Source organism: Rosa chinensis, chromosome 5, assembly GCF_002994745.2.
Source record: "Rosa chinensis cultivar Old Blush chromosome 5, RchiOBHm-V2, whole genome shotgun sequence".
Lineage (NCBI taxonomy): Eukaryota > Viridiplantae > Streptophyta > Magnoliopsida > Rosales > Rosaceae > Rosa > Rosa chinensis.
In genome coordinates this window covers 24,275,111-24,301,218 of record NC_037092.1, presented here as the reverse complement: position 1 = coordinate 24,301,218, position 26,108 = coordinate 24,275,111, and the positions used below count along the sequence as shown (strand labels likewise).

Below are 26,108 nucleotides of genomic sequence, written 5' to 3'. Positions count from 1 at the left end.
GCATTCAAAACTGCGGTTTAAAATTATAAGTATGAACGGTTCAGATTTAACAGATTTAGTTCGTCTATTAATTTAATCTAATTTAATATGATCACCAATTTAACTGTGCATTTATGGAACGAAATGTGGTTTCTGTGCATTAACTATTAAGATTGAACCATTATTGTATTTTTTTTTTTTTTTTTCTGAGAATGAACCATACTTGTAGTTCAGCTGATACAATCCCACAGGCAATATCCATCGAAGTTCAGCTTCCAAGAAACGTTGCTTTAGCATCGAAAACCATAGTGGTCATGGAATTCACCAATCACCATCGATTGTCCAAACACCCAACAAAGTCGAAGCATTTAAGATTAGCACGCCACACAGAAAGCAAAACAAGATTTTGGAAAGGAGATAAACCACAACCAACGGTAGCAACTTGTTCATTGTCTGGATCCCAAACAAAGCTCTCCAGAGAAACTGGAGTCGCAATTCTTGAACATTATAAAAGTTCAAATTGAAATTGGAACACCAAGTTACAAACACACATTGAAAAACCGAAAAGCCTAGCACATCTAAGGATCTGCAGGTTTCTCCTTTTTCACCTCAGCACGTTGCCTCTTACCTTGTGCTGAGAAATGAAGTAAAGAAGAATGCACGGCTGGTATAGCAAGGTCCTTTCTCGTCACCATCTTAATATCAGGGGGAACAACATTTGGCGGAGGGACGGGATAAAATGCAACACTCTTCATCTCAGTATCTCCTACCTTCACCTTCATTCGAACCCCGCCATCGAAATATTCTTCCACAACACCATTAAACGCTGGACCTACCTCAACCTTACTTGTACTTGTACTCTGTTTGTTTGACTTCAAGATGTCGGGTCCAGGCTTTGCGGTTGCATTCTCTTCATGTTCTGACTTATCATGCTTACGTCGATGTTCACGTTTCTGCTTCAAAGAGAAACCTGGTGGAGAATCCATATTTCACTCTGGTTTCAAAACTTTACCCTGCGAGGAAGAAAGTGATTTTACAATCTTTCCAATCTGCGTTAAAAAATGGCAACTGAAAACAATATCATATGACTATAAAGATATAAAGAGGTCGGGTACCCATGTCACTCATTTTTAATACTAAAAAAATGATGGCTGAAAAGAGTCGTGTTTCAGTAAGTATAATATCCTGGTAATGCTCAGCAAGAAAGAATCAATGACAATGAGTAAAGCAAATGCTGCAATCAGACTTACAAAAGTAGGTTCCTCAGACCAATAATTGCATAAATAGATACAGCAGCAACACACATTAATCTAGCTGAATACAGTCACTATTAGAAATCCCACAGGTCAAGTGTGTCCATTCTTAAATACTTTCACGTTTCATCAGGGGCAGAGCAGTAACATGAGGAAGCAAATACCTCTGTTCCTATGATATGCATGTCCACTTCACCAATGTCTGCTATGGTACAAATACATCTTACTATAGAACATATTGTATCAGATACATGACTTAAAATGCTAAAACTCTAAATTCATATCAAACAGTCCTGATACCCTTCAGATTTAAAACAAAGGTGCTCCTTTTGACAAGCATATTTCCCAAAGTGAACCCCCAGCATATTAGTATCATTCCCAAACGAAAGGTGGGACAGTGACCATTTCGTAAAAGTGAGAAGAAGAGTAAAAGAAAACTTTAGATAATAAGGTGTCATGTTCTACAATAGAAATTCTAGATAGTGGACAAGATAACTGTCCATAACTGAAGAGAATAGATTATCAAACTTTGTGAAAGAAAAGAAAATGGGACATAATTTAGAGGAGCATGCATTTATGATCAGTGAGAGGTAATACATATGAAACAAAACAGAAACTCATCAGCGCCAAAGATCACACCTTACAGCCCCTGAACCAGAAAGAAATAAGTATTCTTCACAAATTACAAAAGCACACTATTGTTGTACCTCAATCAATTTCAGACCTATAAGAAGTTTGGAGTTGCACTACCAAACAAACAAAGAATTGAACTGAGCTTATCCAACTATAAATCAAGCCAAAAATTATAAGAAAGACTACTTCGCAAAAGACCTTCTCAAGATCTCTTTGGATCATCATATCTCCACTGATGGGATATAGTTTAGAGGTGCATACATTTATGAGAAGTGAAGGAAAAACAGAAACTCATCAGTGCCAAAGATTACACCTTATAGCCTGGACCAGAAAGAAGTATTCTTTTGTTACCAAATTACAACAACACAATATTCTTTTACCTCAATCAATTTCAAGTCTATCAAAAGTTCGAAGTTTACTTACAAAACAAACTAAGAATTAAATTGAGCTAATTCAAGTATAAATCAAGCCAAAAATTCTTAGACTAATTCACAAAAGGACGCCTCAAGATCTCTTAGGATCATCAGATCTCCACTAAATTTTGTACAAACGTTGATTTAATAGGAAAAAAAACAATCACAATCACAATTGGAAGTCAGAACCAAAATCTCACCAATTTATGATCAGGATTGAAGGATTGAGCCGCAGATCTAGACTCTTGTATTACTATCGGTATTAACGATGACTAAGTGCGGAATGAGAGAGGCAGCAAACGAGGAAAACTTCTTATTTATAAGGAACCCAAGGAATCCACATTCAAAGAGCCCATTAAATGGCTAGAATTTACAATTGTACCTAAAATAGAAGAAAAAAATCTACATCATTTGGGCTGGGAGCTTTGGGAAAAGCATTGTGCCAAGCCTGTAAGGTAGAGTGTTGGCCTATTCCGAACTTAATCATGGTCCAGTCCATCCAGACAACAGAAACAGGAACATCATCCTAACAACCGACACCCAACCCCATCCCCTATCTTGTTCCACAAAAGTGTAGGATTTTCCATGTAAAGTTGTTTGCGAGCTAACAATCCTGAAATTTCATTCACGCAATGTCAACATTTACATTGGTGTCCAATTTTCCTTATAGACCCCCCAAACACAGATTATGCTCAACATGCATGAATCAACCGTATTCCACCTACTTGCATAAATGGAAGTATCGAACTGAAAAATAACATAATTTCCTGAATGCACAGACCCATGTTGGCGTCATCTTTTAAATCATTGATGGTGTTCATTTAAACTACTGGACAATTTTCAGTGTTCTACACAACCTTTTAGAGTCAATAGGAACAATCTTCATATCATCATCTATTCAAATCATTTCCCTTAGCTTTAAAACCAAAAGAAAAAAAAACATAAATTAAAATCAAAAGTTTTCTTCTTACCGAGTTTTTAAGAGATTTACAGAGTGAGAATGCTAATTTTGCAAAATTGATCACAAAAGCAACCAACCAAAGAGTTAAGTAACATCTATGGAAACCCACCGGTTCATTAAAAGAAAATCATAATAAACGAGTTTAATATATCACAATGAATGATGCAAAAAAAATAATGGACACGAGGTCCACAACAGAATGATAAAAACAGCAAAAACCAGAAAGGCACACCAAAAGAGTACATTAAACTTTACGTAGAATTTATTTATATTGAGCATGGCAGGAGCACTACACTAGCACACAAGCTGCATACAGTACCACCAAAGAATATAAAGAGAATGTTAGAGGCCCTATTTTACTGCTCAGAAAGCTATCTCAAGTTCTTAACAATTATCCCTTTCAATTCCATAATTCATCGTTCAAAATCATCAAAAGATTTTTGTGTTCCTCTGAAATTACAGGCAGCAATAACACATACAGAACACATTCCAACGACCTTATTAGATTTTCCTACAATGCTACTATATCATCTTAAAGTAAGTTGCGACAGCTCTTAACATCATCAGTGAATACCAAATGATGCGATATAAAACCCAACAACTCCTAGGCCATATGAAACCATAATAATACATAACTACCAACTCCCATCCATCCGTGTATATGTAACACTTACTAACCAGTTTAGCCTAATATTTATCAATTAAAAATTTTCCATTAGCAGAAAACCACCTAAAGAAAGCCAGCTTCAGGGATACATATAAATCAAACATTATTAGCAAATACAACTTATAGAGACATGTGAAGTAAATACAGTATATTAGGAAACTACCGAAAATACAATGTTGTACTTAGGGTTTAGAATAGAAGAATAGAAGAATATGCTACTAGCATTACATATTTATTTTGCCTTTCATGCATGATATATTAGATATTTCTCATTTAGTCATTTACGACCTTTTAAACATTTTGGTGATGTCTCTTACTCAGTATAATCAAAATAAGCAGATTAAGAAAGAATGAATGAATAAATAAATGAGTTCAATTGAATAGTAAATGCTATAAGCAATAAAAAGCATACATGAAGGCCATACTTTACCAAGCTAGTGTAAACATAAACAAATAAACCAAAACAACAAAACAGAAAAAGAAAAAAAGGCTAACCCATAGATGCAAATGTCGAAGAGGTAACATTCTGGTGTGAAAACATCAATCATAAAATAAATAATAAAATGCGCAAAAATTATGTTTTTAGAAATATGAATAGAAAATTGTTTCCTATGAAACGGTCCTTATTTTCCACAAATCCATAGATCAAGGTTCCGAAACATCATACAAATGTAAAGCTGAGGCTTGGATTTGAAAATTTACACCTCTTGCGGCGTATAGTTCTTGGTCTGATCTCTTCCGGGCCTCTGTCTCCCCCTCTACTTATGTCTTCTCTTTAAATTTAACTAACCTACATTAACCATCTTCTATTAAGTAGACACAACAGGTTAAGAGTTAACTGGTAACCACTTCTGTGACTTGTAAGCTGTAAGATTGAAGGCAGTAAAAATTCAAGGGCCCACAGAGGCTAAGGCTAGATTTGCTACTATAGAGTGCTTGACCATGGACGAAATAGCGTAACTTCAAGTACCCTCTAATTCAAAGCTATCTAGACATCTACAATTCTTCTTTTTTAAACAGTTTAAAAAAAAAAAAAAGTGAGTTGTGGCTCATTGTTCAAGTTATGTAGGGAATTGTATAGGATAGTTAAGATTTAGAGTACATACATAGATCTGGTCTACCACTTAAATTTATTGATAAAACAACGTTCCTCAGGACATCCTGTACTGTCTGCTAATCAGCCTAACTGTTATTTCTTCACTCGGATTCTAGAAATCAAATACGACTCTCGCAGGCTTATGTATGCTACGTTAATCTAGGACTAGTATACACAACACAGTAAGTTAGCATCAAGCCCACAAGGATGGGAAATATGCATAAGATAAGCAGGGCCAATATAATCCTCTAGAATCCAACAATAATTAACCAAATTTCAATTAAAGGAAAACAAACAACTCCAAAACATAAGGAAAAAAAGTCATGCAGCGGTGCATTCGTACACAATTTAACATTTCATTCACAAGGCATGCATAAGAACAATGACATAGCAAAGTATGTGTGCACTGTGCAGACAAGCTTTTAGAGGAAAACAAACTACAAACTGGTAATATCTATTATCATAGGATTGGATGTGAATGCTTTATAGCTAAACTAAAAAGAAAAATTATCCAAAGATTAGAACCGATTCAAGTACTTAATAAAAATAGATTGACCACAAACCTGTAGTTAGTTAAGCAACCGATTCACTCCTCTGTTTCTGATAATTGATGATTCATAATCCAATCCTGTTGATCTGGCAAAAGACTTGATGCTGCAGGGTACTAGGAGACAATTTACCATACCATATATTGTCATCAACGTGAGAATCATCATCATCATCGTCATCTGAAGGAAAGATGACATATTTGTCTCCTGCATTGCATAAAGACTTCAATCAGATGACCAAACAAGGAATACACATAAAAAGAATGGGACTACAAGAAAATTGAACATAATTTCAACTTGTACCATGGGGTGATGAATATACTGTGATAAGGAATAAACTCATAGAGAGCAGTATACTGCATAATAGGTTCAGTATACATCAAGGACAAAGAAAAGTCATATCCAGTAACAAAAAAGTTATATTATCGAATGCTAAGGAATTCATACGGAAAGGGTGCTTATTTCTACAGCCTACACTACTGTAATTTATAACAAATACCATTGGGGATGGACATGACGCGTGATGACTATAGCTGTTAAAAGCATACATCTATTTCAGTCGTCTCAGGGAGTTATCTAAGATCAAGCTGCTTTTGCTGATACATTAGTTGTTTAATATAAGAAAGCTGCTATATAAGTCTGTAACGGCTGATACTAGACAGGACAATTTTGAAACAATACACATGAAGATAGAGTGTTAATGGTGATTGATAGTTGTCGATTCATTCTTAATGTCAGCTCCTACAATCATAGATAAGTTGGCAAAATCCTATCTACCGAATTAGTACTGTGTCAAGAGAGGAAAGATTTCGTCTTTTATTCCTGATCAAAATGTACATAACAAAGGCTCTTAATTAGCATACTAAGAAACGAAGCAGAGAAATGGGCAAGTTTCCAATACATACAGAAACAAACTAAAAAACCAAAAACCCGAAACTGGGCTCTTACTATTAACAACAACTGATAATCGTAAAAGGAATTTTGGGATTAAAAGAAGCCACTGCGTTGCTTCTTTGTGGCATTTTATCAAGCAGAGGCATTTTATCAAGCAGGTATTAGTATCAAATGGGTGGCTCTTAAAATTGAAGTGCTTGAACGGCAAGCGATTTAGAGAAAGCAGCTTACTTTATTTGCGATTGATCTCAATCGGAAGCTCAAGCACGATGGAAAGACCATCATGGAACACCCACTATCCACATAACCAAATGTTCGCCGGGCTCCAACATTCCGGCATAAATAGGAGTCGGTATTCCACTTTGAGGCGTAGCAAATTCAAGAAGAAACCTACATGAATAATATCTCCCATTGTAAGAGGGTTTGGATTGTAGGGTTTCCCTGTGTCGACTGGAAGAAGAAGAAGAAGAAGAGGCAGGGCTTCTGTAGGGAAATACAATTCCAAGTCTCGAACTTCACCTCATCTGAGGGTTATATTTTTGAACTACCCAAGATGCCCTTCTCTCTCTTTGTAACACTATCAACATTTCTAGGAGAATAGGACGGTTCGCAATGCCATTTGTGGTTGGAAAACCCCAACAACACAGCCACCCAGTAATGCAACCACATTGAAAAAAGAAACAACGGAGAAAAACAAATTGAAAAATAACAAATTAATTGTTTCATTATCAATACAAAAGATGTTACATCTTAATTAAATTGTAGACAAGCTAAAACTAATATTTTTTTTGTCAAGAAAGCTAAAACTAATTAATGGAAACTAATTAAAAGCAACAACAGCAATGCCAAGAATCAAAAGTAAAAACCACTAGTAGACTACTTAGATCCTGATGAAGACAAAAAGGAATCGACTCTATCATTGTCTGAGTAAGAGAGGAACTTCATGCATATTGGTGCTTTGACATTGGCAAGAGATAGGATCGCAGCTGGAACACCCCACATAGACTCGCCACAAATGAGACCAGACGCAACAGCCGGTGCTAAATCCTCAGCCTGTTGTTTGTTCCATAACTTCCAGCCGAAAAGGATCAAGCTTCCTATGCACATGTCAATCACGAAGTAGGAGCCGAGATAGAAGGGGACTGCCATGGCCATTGCATTTGGAACAAATCTGTAGATCTTGTACTTGGTCTCGTAACGCTTCAAAAGCTCGGTTACTACGTTAATGGCAATGGCAAATGCGAAAAAGGAGACTGCAAGTGCAACGCAGTGTTTGGGGAGTGAGCCAAAGCCCTCAACTCCGAGGAGTGCTATTCCACGGTACATTAGGCCATAGGGTGCAGGATACGAGCCCGTTGGATCTCCAACTCGGTAAGCTTTGTAGAAGAACCAGAATATCAAAGGTGACATGAAACACCCCATGGCTGTCCCGAAAACTTGGCTAACGAACATGGATCGAGGAGACGCGAGAGTTAGATATCCAGTCTTGAAGTCTTGCATGAGATCCGAGGCTGTTGAGACAATGCTCATCATTACACCACAAGAAGCGAGGCCAGCAATGACACCACCTTTTTCAGGGCCAACACAAGCACTGAAGATCAGGATTGCGATTTTGCCGTAGTTGGAAGCGAGGGACCAATCTGTGAGGCCGCAGCCATAGGCATTGCAGAAGGCCAGAACCGGAGCGATGAAGTAAGCTAGCGCAACATGATACCATTTCAGTTGGTGAAACACTAATGGAAGGACACTGGAAGATATGGCTGCAAGAGCAACGTAGCCAGAGACAGCAAACCGGCGCGGAATTTGGTCTTTCAAGAAGTACTCAGTTCTTCGTTGCTCGTCGTAGTTTTCACTCAGTTCAGTTTCTGATGAGGGCAATCTAGCGTCCATATTGGATAATGGTAGAACTGGTGGCGATGACAACTCTACTTTCTTTTCTTCTGGTTTATTGCTGAACCGACTTTTGATGATAATGAAAACCGCATAACCAGCATGGTACATAACATGGTATAGACCATCACCAAGTATCATTGCTATGGAAATAAAGACCCTGTAACCTTGGATTCCATGAAGACTACTCGCAGAAAGATGAGCACCATACCAGATACCTTTCTTTTGTTCAATCAAAGGCCACATGATTCCCCATGATATCACAGCTCCAACGAGCATGGATACGTTCACCATATAAGAGGTGATCATTCCACAACCAATATATGTGGTTGAGAAGTCGAAGTAAAACCTCTGTTTGTAGGCTTTGAGACCGAAAATTGGAAAGCTAGCAAACCCACAGCCATCCGAAGCCGCGAAAAACCACTGAAAAAAGGACCACGCAAAGCTGCCGCAGCAGCTCTTGAAGAGAACAGCAACCTGTTTCGCTGCCTTCTTGGCTCCTTTGGGGGTGTGGAAGCTGTTGATGAGGTGCGCTGTTGCTGTTCCACTTGGGTACGTTAGTTTTCTATCAATGATCATCATCTTTCTCAAGGGTATCATTGAAAACAGCCCAACGAAGCTGACTGTGAACAGATATCCTGTCATCCACGGAATCGCAAGCCTCTTGATGTTGATTAGAGTGTTGCCTGCATCTCCCTGAGCAGCTACTAGAGGGCTCATCCCTAGTAAATAACTCCCCATGCCGCTGCTAAAGGCTATCCCAGACGAGGCCACAACACAGGTTTGAATCACTGTGTTTTCTTGACGAGTGAAAGGCTGCTTCAACAGACCTAACTTGTCAAGTAAGGCAGTGTATCCTTTCATGATTGCGAATCCCAGCAGCCCCGCCGCGACATTTAGAGATGGTATTACACCAGTGGTGAGATTGAGCTTGCACACGATGAAGTTGAAGATGATGCTAAGAAAAAAACTTGTGACCATAGACCTCACAGTTATTTGCTTGTGCCATGGCGGCACCTCCGTGTCTCTGAATGCCTTTTCGGTCGAGTCATTCTGAGCCTGAACCATTTGTGTTCCAGCTTGATCATTGTCGAAATCTTCAGTCTTCATGATAATTGTATCGTCTTTCTCTCTTCTTGTAGGATGTGAGATTTTCAGATTTTGTGATTATGCTGTGAAGAGGCCTTGTATTTATAATAGCAGTATCTGACTGCATTCAGCAAGGATTTGGAGTCCTAGTCAGAGTAAGAGTAGAAGTAGGTTTGATAGAAACCTTTTCTTTTTGTTGCTAGCAGATTTAGAAACCTCATTTGGATTTAAAACCAAATCCAGGTAGGATAAGGTTCACTCTTGTCAGTAAGTGAAACAGTGGTTAAGTTACTCCATATTCTCTTGTCAGTAAAAGTAGGCTCCGGACAGAATTTGAATAACAATGGGAAAAGAAATATGTACCTGTTTAGGAAAAAGCAAGAGGAGTTAACCTTTTGATATCAGCTCCCACAAAGTGAAGATTTGTATGTACATTCTCATAACCGCAGTCAATATGAACAACACCGCTGATCTCAGTAGTACCTTCGGCAGCCAATGAACTAATATCGATGACATTCCATCTCTAAGATCAATTGCAGCAAGACAGGAAATGGACAAGACTGAGACAGCAGAACAGAAAGTCTTTAGCATGCACCATCGAATATTAGTTCCAATTGAAAATTAAAAAAAAAAAGATAAAACAAAAACAAAAACAAAAACAAAGCAAAAAAACAAAAACAAAAACCAAAACCATAACAAAAGCAGAGTCATAAGAGGGACCCTGTAGACCAAGAATACAGAGGACTAGAAAGAAGTGCCTTGCTCATTGTACTCTTTTAATACTATCAAAAAATGTTTCTAGGAGAAAAGCTGGATGCAGTAAAAATAAGTTAGTACAAGACTTGACAATATAGCTGGTATAACACCTTAATGCAACTTAGATGTGTTTATTGTATGTATGTAACCATGTACACGCGTAAAAACATGTAACAAATGCATACTACAGAATTTCACGATGCAGATGCATGAGGCCTCTTGAGTGTTGTATTGACTTCACAACGCAGTTAATACAATCAACAGCCCTCAATGATTCACGCCTGCTTCAAGCAATTGAGAATTGAATCTGCATATATAATACACATGCCAATGCAGATACACAATATATCATATACCATGACATGAGATGGTAAATTACAGATTCCTCTACAGGACTTGAACCACACGAATGAGTAATAGCTGCAGCAATATCATTAATTTTGTCTGCTTGAATACGATCGGGTGCTTGCTTCCTGCTCTTTCTACTCAGGACCAGTTTTACTCAGAAATTGAGCAACATCAACTAACTTTGGTTCCTGGGGTGAAATTTGGGGAAACAAAAACGTCAATTCATATGATCCATTAGAAAACAAACCATAATAGTTAAACATGTCCATTGGCATCACAATCAGAATTTAAAACTTGAGTGACATTCACTTATTGTACTCTGCTATTCAAGTTGGAAACTTCCCACAACTAATCCTCTTCCATTTGCGCATGTGCATGGACTTTTCCATCACAATATGTCCCAGAAATTTTATTTGATTTACTCATCCCACTATTCATATACCATGTAAATAGTTGGTCCCAAATCCCAATACAAGTTCCCACAAATTTTATTTCATTTACTCCTCCCACCATTCATATACCATGTAAATAGTTGGTACCAATACAAGTTGGTTACCATAGTTTAATTTTGAATAACTAGTGTTACTAATAAAGAAAAAAGGTGAATCATATAGAATAACAGATTCACTAAAACACCAGAACTGATAGCTGAGATTAGAAACTGAGTTTTTTTTTTTTACCTCTGTAACTAATTCACAGTAATATAACAATATGAATTTTCTATTATTATAGCTGTAACCTGAGAATGCATCGTATTCCCTTCTTCAGACATAACTATATACAAGACTATAATCAGGCAAATCAATTCACATGTACAATTACCAAAAATTGGTCTCCTTCTTAATGAGTGATCTTGTAATATAAAAGAGATCAATTCAAAACACATAAAGCTACATCATGTTAAATTGAAGGGAGTGCCACTCCTGCACAGTAATGCAGGAGTGCGATAGTGTATAAAATGATTTTTTGAGGAAAAAAAATAAATAAATCAATAAAAACAAAGAGAAAACCATATACCAAAAAGTTAGCACTTAAAAAGTAAGCATTTTACCCAAGAGTATTGAACTTTCAAGTAGAATGAGTATAAACTAGCAAGCATCTAGACGTTTCATAGATCCAGTATTGAAACGCTAGTAAGAACAAACTAGATTAGTGAAAAATTTAGTTACATTTCCAAGCACTACACAAGAAGCTACTGACCAAAAATGAAAGTTGAAAATAACTGAATGGTGAATACTTGATATTTAAGATGGAAGATATATGCTCTGAAGGATGGTTAACAAAGAGATGTATCCATGTGCGTGGTAAATAAAAAACAAAATGAAAAATCTTGGTTCAGGAGAGGGTATGTTATTATCTTAGCACACTCTCAGTCATTTTGCTGATCAATATACATTATAGCTTCAAGGGAAAATGACATGTTAGTATGATAAAATTTGTAGACTACCCTTGTAAGCTAAAAACAAAGAAAAGAAAAGAAAAAAGAAACCGCCGGTCCAATCCTTCATTGTTTACTGATTCATCAAATGAGAAACAAGACTGTAGAGCATGGCGCAAAATCACAAACTATAAACTACATACATCACAATAGTGTGAACAACAACTGATCACAGTTATCACCCATTAATAGTAGGAGTAGGTCAATTCTAACTGTGCTATAGTTCTACAAAATTCAGTTAGAAAGTGGCAAGACACACATATCATACTACTCTTGCTCCAAATCTTCCATTAGAATCTGTAAACCAAAATAGTCCATCTAGAACCACGCGTGACAGTAGCACAAGATTTGCAACACAATCAAAATCTGTAACAATTCAAGTACACCAGTTTATGTTTATCATATAGTGACTGACCATACAGCCTCTGCACATTACCCATTATGCTTACTCCAATGCCAATCATATCAAAATGTCAGTATTTCTATAGAACTGGCAGTTGCATCAAACCATTGCACATTTCAGAAATTGGCTAAAGCAGAGAGTTTTCAAGACCCTTACTTCAACTCCACAACAGCACCAAGAGCTTGAAGACCCCAAATGTAAAGGTCCACCGGTCTGGAAGCCCAATATCACAGCCACCGGGTGATGCAACCACAGCATCATCGAGGACAAAAAACCCACCTCGAATCTTCCGAATCTCATCAGAAATAGGCTCAACCGATGTAATCCCATCAATGTTAACCATGATTTCGTTGTCAAAGACTTGAGCTTTAGCACCCAGGGAGGCTAAGACAGAAGGCATTGTGCGAGTATCGAACAAATTGGGCACTTGTGAATGATGAAGTGACTGATCGAGCAGCAAAAGGGTCCCTGCGAGAATAGGTAAAGCTGAGTTTTTGGAGCCACTGATATGGATACATGGCCGGATTGGAAGGGCCAGTGATGATGAGCCTTGGCTAAGGGGTCGGAGTTTAGGTGGGTTTAGGAGGGAGTGGAGCACGGTTACGTTTTGGGGTTTTGGAGATGTTGAAAGGTTGAAAAGAGGCAGGGTGGCCGTTAATTTGACTATAGAATATTTTTTCTAGATTTCTTTACCTTACGTTGGCGGGAACATAGAACCGGAAAAACCTGTAGATCTTTTGCTACGCCCTTGAAACCCTCTTCTTCATGATAAAAGAATGAAAATAGAAATACGACTGGAAAATGGACTACTGATGAAACCTGGATTTGCCGTCACTCATACTCATCTATATGTAGCGAGACTATATCACAGGCCCCATTACTTAGAGTTCCAACTCTCAAAGAGAAACTAATTGATATATCTTGCAGAGAGAAACATAAAAAAACTGTAAGTAAGTTCTTGATTCTATCCAATGGATATCCATGAGGATGGTAATGAAATATTACATGACAAGCATCATCTTCTTCCGGGCTACAGGTTCTGTCCCTTGGAGGAGGAACTAATCCTCCGCTATCTATGTCCCAAGGTCAAAGGAGAAGAGGTACCCGGTGAAGACTATTTGATTTTCAACTCCAATTTGTACGGTGAACAAGAGCCCTGGGACATATGGGACATGTACGAAGAAAGACGAAAGAACGACTTGAGGTTCAACAAAGATCTCTACTTCTTCACTCAACGAAAGAAGATGACTGTGAATGCCTCCCGGAAGGGCCGATCTATCGGAAGCGGCACCTGGAAAGGGGGGGACGCTGCCAAGAACGTATACGCAAGTGGCATTGTTGTAGGTTACAGGAAAAGATTTACTTATGAGAAAAAGGGGTCTGAGCAACATGGCAGATGGATCATGCTCGAGTTCGAACTTGATCACTCGCAAGTAGGCATGCTTGACGAACAAGTAAGTTAATTTCTACGTTGATGATTTGTGTTTTCACTTCTTTCTTTTGGTTTGTTAACATACTAATTGTGACCTGTCTTGTGAACATTACTCCACCCGATCCACGTACCCACATATTGTTTTCTTTAAGCATGCTCCTTTACCATAACACCAAGTCCCTAACTAGCTATAACAGTAGAGAACAAAAAAATAATGGGAGGAAGAAAGAGATCGAGTTTCTAAAACATGAACATGTTTGTGTTTTCTTGTAAGAAAGCTTAAAGAAGAGTAGTTCTTTAGAAAGAACATCAATTTACCAGCATGCTCCTCCCAACAACCCTAATGAACAGCCCACAAAAGAAAATTCAAGTTACTATAAATGGCTTGGAGTAGATGAGGACGCTGTACTTCGGATTTGACAGTACGTAACATATCTATAATACATTCAAATGTCAAGTATATGTGTTTTCTATTCAAATATTAAAAATGTTAAGTATATGTGTTTAATATATGGAACGAGATGATTCTAATTATTTTGGTGTAGGTTCTGGAAGCCTTGTAAATCCTTTTTCTTAATTTATTTTCACGGGATTTCGGATTATCAAGGTACTAATATATATATTTATCTCATACAGGAGGCACAAAAATATGTTCTATGCATCCTTAGGAAAAATGAGGGATCCAAAGAGAAAAGGAAACGGGTTGATGATGATGACCGGGAGAAGCTTGCAACCGGAGATGATGTCCCCGATGATTGTGAAGCACTGGATGGATATAAGAATGTGAAACAAGAGGAATCCGAAATTAAACAAGGAGAGGAAGATCAACTTATGCATGCAATTACCGGAGATGTCCGCGATGCTGGTCCATCATTATCTTCTGAACTGCAAGGGGAAGAAAACTGTTGGGTGCAATACCTGAGCCCTATACTATTAGTTCACGATGACAATGTGCTGCCACCATATGCAGATGCCTTGCAGTGGGAAGAAGAAAATTATTTGGGTAAACAATCCATTGTGCCAGGCTTCGAGGACAATGTGCAACCATTTCTAGTAGCTGATCATGAACTGCAAAGGAAAGCAGAAAATTGCGGAAGGCAATGCCTAGAACATAGGCCATTGGTGCCACCATTTACAGCTGATTGCGAAATAATGATCCACATGCTAGGGGTAGAGAATTATTTGTCGAAACAGTGCCCTGTGCAATGCATCTACTGTGACTTTGACGTACAACCATTTGCAGCAGCTAACGAACTGAGTAATATCTACATGTTGGGGGAAGAGCATCCTGTACCAAGAGTAGCTGAACAAGAGGGTAGTAGCTTGAAAGAGAAACAAAATGCAAGCATGGTCAGTACTTCAACTGATCATCAGCCTGACATGGTTGCCTCGAAAAGTACTTCAACTGATCATCATCGAGCTGATGATCCTATAGGAAGCAACGATGTTGATGAAGGGTTGGCTGCAGGTACTCATGGTTTCAAATATAACCCTTGGATACTATCTTTTTCAGAGGAGCTGCTACGTGGGGCTCGATCAAAATCTAAGGTATGACTGTATGAGTAGTATTGCAAGTAGAAAAGAGTCCCCGGGCATGCAGCAAGTAATTAAGTCCTACTGATCGATCTGCGTAACTTAGTATTAATGCTGGGTTCTAGTTATGTTCAAGTTAATTACGTACAAACTGGTGCAAATGATTCTTGTTTTGGTGAATCATGGTGATTGACCAGCTGGTTTTGAAAGCTAAATCAATTAAAGTACCAGAATTCCATGTATGTGTAAAAGAATAGATGAAGTATAGATGAAGTTATTCAAGGAATTATGGATTTCATTTTTGAAGTTGTCTGTCGATCTGGAATTTCGTATTCAAATCAATATGCACTTTTATATATTTTTTTTATTTTGATTTTGTCAAGGGTTAAAGTACCAGAATTCCATGTATGTGTAAAAGAATAGATGAAGTATAGATGAAGTTATTCAAGGAATTATGGATTTCATTTTTGAAGTTGTCTGTCGATCTGGAATTTCGTATTCAAATCAATATGCACTTTTATATATTTTTTTTATTTTGATTTTGTCAAGGGGAAACCTAAAGGCTTCCTAAGCCCAAGATTCTTGGGCGCATGTGAAATGCTCCAACTGTGTATTGCAGCACAGTACCTGGCCACTTTGATAGCTTCGGGGTTCGAACCTAGGTTGGGAAGCACACCCAACTAAACAAGAACCACTAGGCCACTTGCAGTGGTTTCAATATGCACTTATAAACACTTGTATTTTTATAGCCTTTTATCTTCTATGTTTAGTCTGTTTAACTTTAGAGAATTTATTTAGGGAAAATTTCACAAATAGTCACTCAATTATGACTCATTTGACACTTTGGTCACTGAAGTTTCAAATATATCATTTTGGTCACTCAACTATTACATTGTCAATCACTTAAGTCACTTTGTTAATTTTTTTAATTAAAAAAAAGGGAAAAAGATGCAAACAGTACCTGACATTTGGCCCATTAGTAACTTTAGTACCTGACAAAAAAAAAAATCACTTTAGTACCTGAAGTTCGGACCCCGACCCAACTTTAGTACCTGGAGCCATTAACTCAATAACGGCGTTAGTCAACTGTCAAACTTTGAGGGTATTCTCGTCCTTTCACTAAATTTCTTCTTCTTCCTCAAGTTCTCTTCGTCTTCTTCTTCCTCCAAACTCTCCCATCATCTTCTCTAGACCATTGCCAAAATAATGAAACCCAGAATTGAGGCAAATTAACTTCATTTATTGGATGCCTGAATAATGGCCTTGTTGCGATTATGTTTCAAATTTCGGCGAGAATTTGGAAATGGCTTCGCATACGAATCAATCTCTGTTGTAGGCATGAGTATATAAATTCATCATCATCTACTAGAGCTGGTGCTGCATCACCCATGTACGTGATCCGATCAGGCATCACCCATCTTTCGCTCTTTTTTTCTTTTCTTTGGGTCGAGTCACCTTTTTTTTTTCTTTTTTTCCATTTTTCTTTCTTTCTTTCTCTCTTCTTCCTTTTTTCTTTTCTCTCTTCTTCTTCCTCCGCCTACTGGTAGATCGAGGGTGGGCAGGCTGCAGGCGAGATCAAGGGTGGGCGCTGGTGGGCAGGCTGCAGGCTTGCTGCGTTGGGTGGACTGCGCAAGCGCGGGACGCGGGGCTGCTGATGCGGGGGCAGTAGTGCAGAGGGCGACTGGGTGAGGCTGGGCAGCAACTTGGCAAGGCAAGCGACTGGGTGAGGCTGGGCAGTGCTCAACCTGGTGTGCTGGTCTGGCCGGCTGTGGGGCTTCACGGCAGGGGCTGCTGCAAGGAGGGTGGGGCTCGAGAGGAAGAGGCACGAGCCTGCTAGAAGAAATTTGTTTTTTTTTTTTTGGTTTAGGGTGGCGGCAATCTAGGGTTTTGGTTTTTGTGGAGGGGCGGTGGGGTAGAAGCACTAGCGAGAGGAATGAGGGTTCTGGTGGTGGTGGTGGGTGATCGTTGATAATGGTTAAGGGAAGAGAGAGAGAGATAGAGAGAGAGAGAGAGAGAGAGAGAGAGAGAGAGAGAGAGATAGAGAGAGAGAGAGAGAGAGAGAGAGAGAGAGAGAGAGAGAGAAAGAGAGATCTGGAAGAAGAGGTTAAAAAATATATATATATATATATATAAATATATATAATGAATTAAATATGAAAGGATGAAATTACCCTTCAATATATGCCACCTGTCAGACGCTGTTATTGAGTTAACAGCTCCAGGTACTAAAGTTGGGTCGGGGTCCGAACTTCAGGTACTAAAGTGATATTTTTTTTTTGTCAGGTACTAAAGTTACTAATTGGCCAAATGTCAGGTACTGTTTGCATCTTTTTCCCTAAAAAAAATTATAAAAAATACTTTTTGGGTGACTTAAGTGATTGACAGTGTAATAGTTGAGTGACCAAAGTGATATATTTGAAACTTCAGTGACCAAAGTGTCAAATGAGTCATAATTGAGTGACCATTTGTGCAATTCTCCCATTTATTTATAATGAATGAAAATGAGATGAAAAGAAATATAAGTCATGAAAGTATCATAGTTTAAAATAATTATTCCTATTCTCGTTTTGATGCTTGGATTCTCACAGCCGTTTATTGTAATGTTGTTAAACTGGAAATTCATCTTTTTCAACTTGATCAGTGTGGCTACCACCCTTACATAGTTACATTGATATATCCTGCCTACTACAACACTTCTGCATTCCGGCGATTACATTTTAAGTTGCCTAGAAGCCTTTACAACTGCAGCACGTACATTGGTTTCTTTAGAACTGATTCTGGCATCAGTTATCACCATTAAACCTACCTCAAATTGTTTCCCAAGACTCAATTTCCCCAAGGTTTACATATGCTGTCCTATTGATAAGTCGATGGACAAGCTGGTTTCTTGTTGCCCTGTCCTTGAAGATCTGATTGTAGATGGAGGTCTTGAGCTTGTTTCAAGTTTCACTATTAATATCTCTGCACTGAAACTAAAAACACCAGAAATAAGGTATAACTACTACAATCCTGACAACCGTGTGTGCAACATTCTTGTTAATGTTACTGCTCCAAACCTTGAAAATGTCTATCTCAAGGACAACAGTATGGCAATCTATTCTCTAAAGACCACAAAACTCCTATGCGAAGCCAAGAATTGACTTGGGAGAGTTCCATGGATTTGAGTGGATTAACTATGATGTTGACCCTGCTAATCATCTAGGCCTTGGACTTTAGCACCGAGAACCGGCAGAATCGGACCGAATAAAACCAGAACCGGCAGTTCGGTTCGGGTTTTAGTATTAAAAACATGTCATTTTTCAAGAACTGGACCATTTTCATGTCTCCAGTTCGGTTCCGGTTCGCTTGTTTGTGAACATATTAATTAGAACCATAGGAACCGAGATATGCAGGCCTACCACAAATAAAAGCCCATATATTTAACTAATTAAAGCCCTATTGCCTTAAGCCCAGGCTTGTTTCGTTTGTAACTCGACGTCTCAACCTAATGTTCCAATACTTCGATCAACCTCAGTTCCTCTCTCGGTCCTCAGCTCAACAGCTCCTTAGTTCATCCCCAATTCTAGACCTAGCTTTCGAAGTCAAAATTGTTCTTCCTCAATTCAAAAATGCAAAAATCAAATCACCCCATTTCACCTGTCGCTCCGTGCTTCGAAATCATAAATCCCAAGTCCCAAATCGAAATCCTCTTTCCCCACTTCGAAACAACAAGGCCTCCCTTGGGCTCTCTGTTTCTGTTAGCTGCCGCTCTTCCTCTGGTGGTGAAGCTTTCGGTGCAAGAACCCAACACTGTAAGGCAATTTGATTTTTCGTTCAAGTTAATTTCTCTCTTAATTTTTTGGTTTTGGTTGATGCGAAAACTTTCTATCTCGTCCCTTTTCTAGGTATATTAGTATATAGTTATATACGCGTCTGTTTAACTCGATTCGTTTAATTCCAGGCTCTCATCTGTCACTTCATCTTCATATGGCTTCGAATTCGATTTCTTCGAATTCAAGTACTCATTGTGTTGGAAATGAGATTGTACCTACAACACAGCAAGGAGAAGCAACTGTTAATGAATTGGAACCGAAAACAGCTCATAACCGAACCGAACAGAATGGTTTGGTTCCATAACGGTTCCTTCAATGAAAAACATCATAACCGAACCGGAATAGGCTTTCCGGTTCCGGTTCCGGTTATGACAAAAAATGACATTTTCAGAACCGATCCCAGGCCTATGATCATCTACAGAGGATTTTGCAGACATTCTTAATGTTAAATTTCGGTCACTTTCACCTCCATTTATGAGGGTAAGTATGTTCAAACCTGTTCCCTCCGAGGGTTGTGGCTTATTCATATGCTGGAACTTATCAATGGAAATGCTAACAAGGTTTATATATAATGACTAGATGTTTAATTTTTTTCTGCGTTTTTTTTTTGTATTGACTTGTACCTTATTGCTTGTGAAGGATCCCAACAAGGTACTTCGACATAATCTGCAGCCCTTTAATAATTTGAAATACTTGCAGCTGTTTCTTCATGGCTGCTGCTCTTGGAAAATACTGACAATGTTGCTCAAGATGTCGCCCAATCTGGAACAGCTTTTCTTGCAAAATGTAAGTGTATTTTGATTCTTGCTCCTAAGATAGATCTCATCTGCAATGTTTTAAGGTTTAATCTAACTTGTTTATTTTTAATAATCTTGACACAGTCGGATTGATAACTAGGTTTACCAGCAATAAACCTAAGCAAAAGATTCTAGAGTCCACCAGAGATAAAAGAAAATAATCTCAATTTAATTGATAAAAGATGAAAGATACGTTCTGCAGCCGCATAAATAAGAGAAAAGTACCCTAGGGCGACTAACAACGAAACCCTAAGGCCCATGGATAAAAACGAAAACAACCCAAAAAAATAACTAAGAAAACCAAAAACGGGTAAAATAGAAAAATGCAGTTTTGAGGCCCTAAACGATCCCAAAAGCCCGAAAAACGCTACAGCTCATGGCCAAGCCATGAGTTTTGTTTCTGGCGCGATTCCCTTTCCGGAAAGTTAAGGTGCGTCCCAATCAGACACCGAACAGCCGTTTCCTGTCTACTAGTCACTTTTCGTTTTCCTCCTTTAGCACGGTCTAACTGTTCCTTGAATTGGGCCGCCATCCGCTCTGCATCAAATCTTTAGAACTTGTGGTGTCATTTTGAAGATGGTTTATGTTATGGTCGGGTTAGCTGTTTTGTACACCATGTATGGTATCCACCAGATCGAGTATGTGCCTATTTGTTTGTCCTCACACCTCAAGACGATTTGCATACGAGGATTTCAGGGAAGCCGAGATGAGATGGATTTGATGAAGTACTTGTTGAAGCATAGCAAAGTCATGAAAAAGATGACCATGTTCACTTGTGATTTCCATACAGAAGATGAGATGAAGCTGGAAATTTCCAATTACGAAAGGGCAAAGTACTGTCAAATTGAATTTCGTAAAAATTGACATCTAAGTTTTTCTATCAGTCCATTTACAGAGTTGTGATTACTTGTGAATCAGTCTTTTGCTGTAAAACAAGATTTAAACTTGTTTGTATTTATTTCTCTGTCTCGGTTTTGAAAACATGGCATGGCTTTCCCATCTTAAAATGACCAATATCTGTATCATGTACTCAGACATTGGTTTGCAACTTGGCATGTTTTCTCCTTTTTATTTACAACAATGACGCCATATAGTTATTCTATTTGCTTTTCGTAATTGGTCTTTAGGTGTTATTGGTATGGATTTGGTTTAATGTGTTTCTATTTACTATAATTGTGAAACCGTATCCGATCTCAATTCAATCCCGTCCCCTTTTCTGAATGCATTTCTCCAGTCTGCCCCATTGCTTGGCTTCATAGCTTCAGCAATTGTGAGGGAAGGAACCAGAATGATTTCGGGTAAGAACACTTGAAGAAATAAACTCTCTTGAGCTTTCTTACCATGTTTAACACAGGGTGGAACACATTTACAATCGTAGGATTGAGACCGACCAAATATCAAAACTAAATCAAACTGCTAAAATTAAATGTATTCAATACCCTTGTTGGACAACTAGAAACTACAACTGAATGTACTCATACGCAAGAGCTGAGGTTTGCACAACCTTTTACTTCTTTTATAGTGAGAGCTGTTGTAACACTTGAATACAAAATGTTAATTTACAGAGATATTGAGAGAAGTTTTACACACACACACATATTGATACAAGTCATTTTTCAAAGCATAATCGACTGTTGTAACACTTGTTTGGTAGTTCGTCATTGCTCTGGTCAGCTGTCACTGTTTGCCAGTTGGAAGGGAAAATATTGAAACAGATATCAGTCAGTTTCTCATCTGTCATCTTCGATTCTGTTCCTGAGCTTCTCAGCAACCAAACAGGTATTTTCTCTACTCTGCAGTGTTTCCTCTGTTAACTAATTCTGTATCTTGTCACCTGTGTTTTTCATGAATTAATTTACATTAGTACGTTCTTAAAACACTGGTTCCTCTTTGTAAGATTTGAAACTTTGGAGGGACAAGATTTTGTAAAGCTATTCTGGTTCTATGATCTTAACCCTCAAACGATCAATCAATGATGACCGGCCAGTTTCCTTGTCTCCTAATTCCTTGAAATGATAATGTGCCTTACTCTGCAGCCTAGTTGTCATCTCTGATACAATGTTTAACTAGCAACTCTTCATCACTACTTGAAATAGTTGGATCATTACCCCAACAGCGAGGGGAGACCAAAAGCAGAAAGTGATCAAGAGGAAATTAATCTAGGGAAATCAATCGGATAATGAGTGCACGCGGGGGAATTTCCTACCTCTTTGTAAGTTCTTGCGCCCGACGTTTTATCCCCTCTGATTTTGCATGTGCAGTAATCGTTATACTAATTGGGGGTTGCACTTTTCATTTTATTGAACTCTTTTTTTCTTGGTCATCTTTAGAACATTCAGTGTGAACTACAAAACTTCAAGGGTGAGTTAGAACATTAATCGTATCCACCAGAGTCTTTGCCTATTTGTTTGTTGTCAATCATCAAGGTTCTTCAGATACAGTACTAGTTCTGAAGCATGGTGAGGTTTTGAATAACTGGACAAATTATACCAGTGATTTAAGTAGTGTAGAAGAGAAATGAAGTTATTGCAGTGACTTTTAATGCTCCCAAGGGGTTCATTGACTTGTTAAATTGAATTTCCAGAAGGTGTTTCATAAAGATTACATTTCAATGTTCTGATGGATTCTCTCTTTGCTTGCCAATTGACCAAGAAACAACTCTTGGAGGATCAAAACAATGCAAAGATAGTGGTTTATCTTCAGGTACAAGATATTCGTATCCGAGAAAACACATGCCTTGTTCAAAGTTGGGAAAATATCTGAAGTTTTGATCCAAAAAAATACTGTTTACTTTCCTTGGGAATTTTTCTCACACTATATTAATCTCCCTTCAATTGTTTTTTATAGGACCAAACTAAAAGTCCAAATAGTGCAACGTACTTGAGTCAAAATGATAGATTGGTGAGGCTTGATAGAGTAAAATGATAGATTGGTGAGGCTTCATAGAGTAAAAATGATAGATTGGTGCAAGTAGTCCCCCCCTTGTATTCTGCAGTTTCATTAATTAAGGTTTGAGGGCAGCCGCACCAGCCCCTTTGAAAAAAAAAAAGGATAATAGAAGATGAAGATGAATGAGCAAAGATAAACCTTCTTTGCGAGTCTGCGACCGATTTCACTCTAAAACTACCCAGCGATTTGATCTTCTTCTTCAATTTCATATGAATAGGTCTTGCATCTTAAGATTAAGGTTTTCCGTTAACTAACTTGTGTGTTGCGACCTAACTTCTTTTCTTTTGTTTTTGTAAGAAATTAGTGGATATCGCGAATTCTCAATCTACTCTTCGATGTTTTGGGGCACTATTTTGCATTATCTATAAGACCTACGTATTCACAAGTCTTGAGATTCAATTCACGTAGTTAGGACTTAGGAAACCCCTTTCCTTAATGCTATAGGACTATATATATGGATTAACTACATTTTAATTGTGCAACCCCTCGCGTAACTGGCACATGATGATAATATGGATTAAATACATTGAAGTGTTTATACCACCCAAAAATGATAGTCTTTTTAAAGTACATTTTTAGTTTTAATTTTAATTTTATTATTAAAAAAATAATGGGCACTCAGAGTATCAGATGTAGTGGGGTACTTTCTCTTATCAGAAAAAAAAAAAAAAAAAAAAACATAAAAAATTGTAGCGGGGCTGTGGGGCAGGAGTACGGATCCTTGTTGTTTAGTACTGTTTTCAGTTATTGACTCATTCTCACCCTTCTCTTTGAAGCCGACCCATTTCCCTTCTTCTTCCTCTGGTTCTCAGCCCCGCATATCAGGTACTTTTCCTTTGCTCAATTATCTCTAACTGTTTGCATTTTTGGGTCCGAATTTATTGTCTTGTATTGTGCATCATCTGGATATATATATTCTGTTTGTATACATAGAAAATGAAATGTTGTTCTACAGTTAATTGAATCCCAACCACAATCGAATTAAGCTGATTTATTGGATAGAACAAAGAAAGATTGTTTCTTTACAGGTATAGAGAGAGATTTCCTGAAACTAATTTCTAACCAAGCCACCAGATCATAAAAAAGAACCAGTTATAGCAGAAAAAGACCCAACTCAATGCTAAGAAAGTAAGAAGCCACCAAATTTACGTGGTTGCTGGGTTTTTTTTAACCAATATTGCATTGTAATTGTCAGAAACATATGACTATGCAAATGGGTTCGAAGTCCAACTCGAAGCCCGGTCAAGATAGGATCAGTGGCTTACCCGATGAGATTCTTTGCCACATTCTTTCCTTCACTTCCACAGTTGATGCTGTGAAGGCCAGCGTTTTGTCTCGTAGATGGGAGAATATGTGGCTGCGTGTTCCCACTTTGTACTTAAGTGATGATGACTTTCGCAGTGATGAAAGAGAATTCGACCCAGAGCGTTTTGTGGCCTTTGTGGACCGTGCACTTTTCCTCCGTGGCTCCTCAAGCATTCATAGAATCTCTATTAGATGTAGTGATACGGAGAATTATCCTCATCTTGATGAGTGGATTTGCACTGCAATTAGGGGTAATGTTGTCGAACTTGAACTTGATCTTCATGAGTCTGATTTTCAATATGAGCCTCTTGAGTTGCCTAGAAGCCTTTTCATGTCCAGGAGTTTGGTGGTTTTGAAGCTGACGCTGGAAGAGAATTATGTTGCAATTCCTCCCAGCTCAGATTGTTTTCCATGTCTCAAGCTTCTTGATGTTTCAGTCTTTTATCCTGATCCTGCCACAATGGAGAGTCTCTTTACTTGTGGTCCTGTACTTGAACACTTGATCATAGAGGGATATCTTGGTGAGGACCAATATTTGAATTTCAACATCTTTGCACCTAAACTAAAAAGACTGGAACTGAGATTTGATCCATGTGATGAAGTTGATTCTGTGTCCAACATTTTGTTTAATGTCAACGCTCCTAAGCTTGAAAGGTTAGATCTGAATGAGAACTTTTTGGCGAGCTATTGTCTGAGTGAAAATGCCCTAAGTGAAGCCAACATTAGTTTCAGTGACCTGCATTCGGACATTCAATTCATCACTGGTTCTGTTGACCATATACAAAGGCTTTTTGAAGGGATTGTCAATGTCAAACATCTGTCACTTCAAGCTCCATTTTTAGGGGTAAGTACGCTTTGACCTGCTGCTACCTTAGTGCTGATACCCCTTATCTGTGCTAGAATCTGTAAATGGAAATGCTGTTTTATGCTGATAGAGTACTTTGATTGACTTTTCTACCTGTTTTTTCATTGCTGAAGGATCCGGACACTGAAAGTCGTTGTAATCTGCCTAAACTAAATAATTTGAAGCATTTGGAGCTACAACTGGAAAACTGCTGCTCTTGGCAATTACTGACCAGATTGCTCACTATATCGCCAAATCTGGAATATCTTGTACTGGAAATTGTAAGTATTCGTCCATCTACCCTTAAGCTAATTCTACCATATGCAAGTCTCAGAGATTTTAATTTAATTTGATTATCTGAAATTATCTGTAGAACATACAATGTTGTGAGTATCCTAACGAGGATGGCTGGTCTCCACCAAAGCTTGTGCCTATTTGTTTGGTCTCATGCCTTAAAAATCTGTTCATACGCGGATTCAAGGGAAAGCCAGATGATATAGAAGTTGCAAAGTACTTGTTGAAGCATGGTGAAGTCTTGAATAATGTAACAATTTATTCTTATGATGTCCCTGCAGAAGACATGTTGAAGGTATCCCAAGAAATAAAGGGTTCAAACACTTGTCAAGTCGAATTTCCAAAGATTGATATGTAGGTCTGTCCAAACATTTAAGTGACTCAGCGGGTCCTGTTCTTGTCTATAAAACCTGAATTTATCTGTATTTGTGTTCTTGACTTTTTATGTTCTCTTTTGGGCTTCTTTAATATTGGAGGACCAAGATCATTTAATCTTAGTGCTCGGCCATAGTGGTGGATGGATTTAAAGATTATATCAAGTTTTTAAACATATAATGAGCAAATCTATTGTGTTAGTTGTTCTAAGGTACTAAAGCCTCATTTGGTTCGCGGAAAATTAATTTATTTGTCTTTCTTATGTAAGTGGTAAAACAATCTTCCTTTAGTTGCCCCTACCCTTATTTGAACGCTATAGAAGCAATGAGGTTTGTTTTCATTATAGTTCTTCCAATGCCTCACTTTCGTGAACTAAAATTGGCTTTTAAAAAAAAAATC

General features: G+C 38.1%; 2 protein-coding genes and 1 long non-coding RNA gene across 3 annotated transcripts; 1 reads left to right on the top strand and 2 right to left on the bottom strand.

The window, feature by feature from the left end:
* Window positions 1-368: 368 nt before the first annotated feature.
* LOC121053060 lies at window positions 369-7,005 on the bottom strand. The gene is made up of 3 exons (XR_005810601.1): window positions 6,676-7,005; window positions 5,566-5,757; window positions 369-992 (listed from the first exon to the last, which is right to left on the bottom strand). It is a non-coding gene; the product is annotated as an uncharacterized LOC121053060 (long non-coding RNA).
* A 315-nt stretch (window positions 7,006-7,320) lies between these two features.
* LOC112203496 (probable metal-nicotianamine transporter YSL7) lies at window positions 7,321-9,444 on the bottom strand. The gene has a single exon (XM_024344463.1). It carries the CDS (start codon window positions 9,442-9,444, stop codon window positions 7,321-7,323), a length of 2,124 nt encoding a protein of 707 aa, XP_024200231.1.
* Window positions 9,445-23,616: 14,172 nt separating this feature from the next.
* LOC112165647 (FBD-associated F-box protein At4g10400) lies at window positions 23,617-25,831 on the top strand. Its single transcript, XM_024302252.2, has 4 exons — window positions 23,617-23,716; window positions 24,087-25,040; window positions 25,175-25,321; window positions 25,414-25,831. Exons 2-4 carry the CDS (start codon window positions 24,093-24,095, stop codon window positions 25,690-25,692), a joined length of 1,374 nt encoding a protein of 457 aa, XP_024158020.1. The 5' UTR covers window positions 23,617-23,716; window positions 24,087-24,092; the 3' UTR covers window positions 25,693-25,831.
* Window positions 25,832-26,108: the final 277 nt, after the last annotated feature.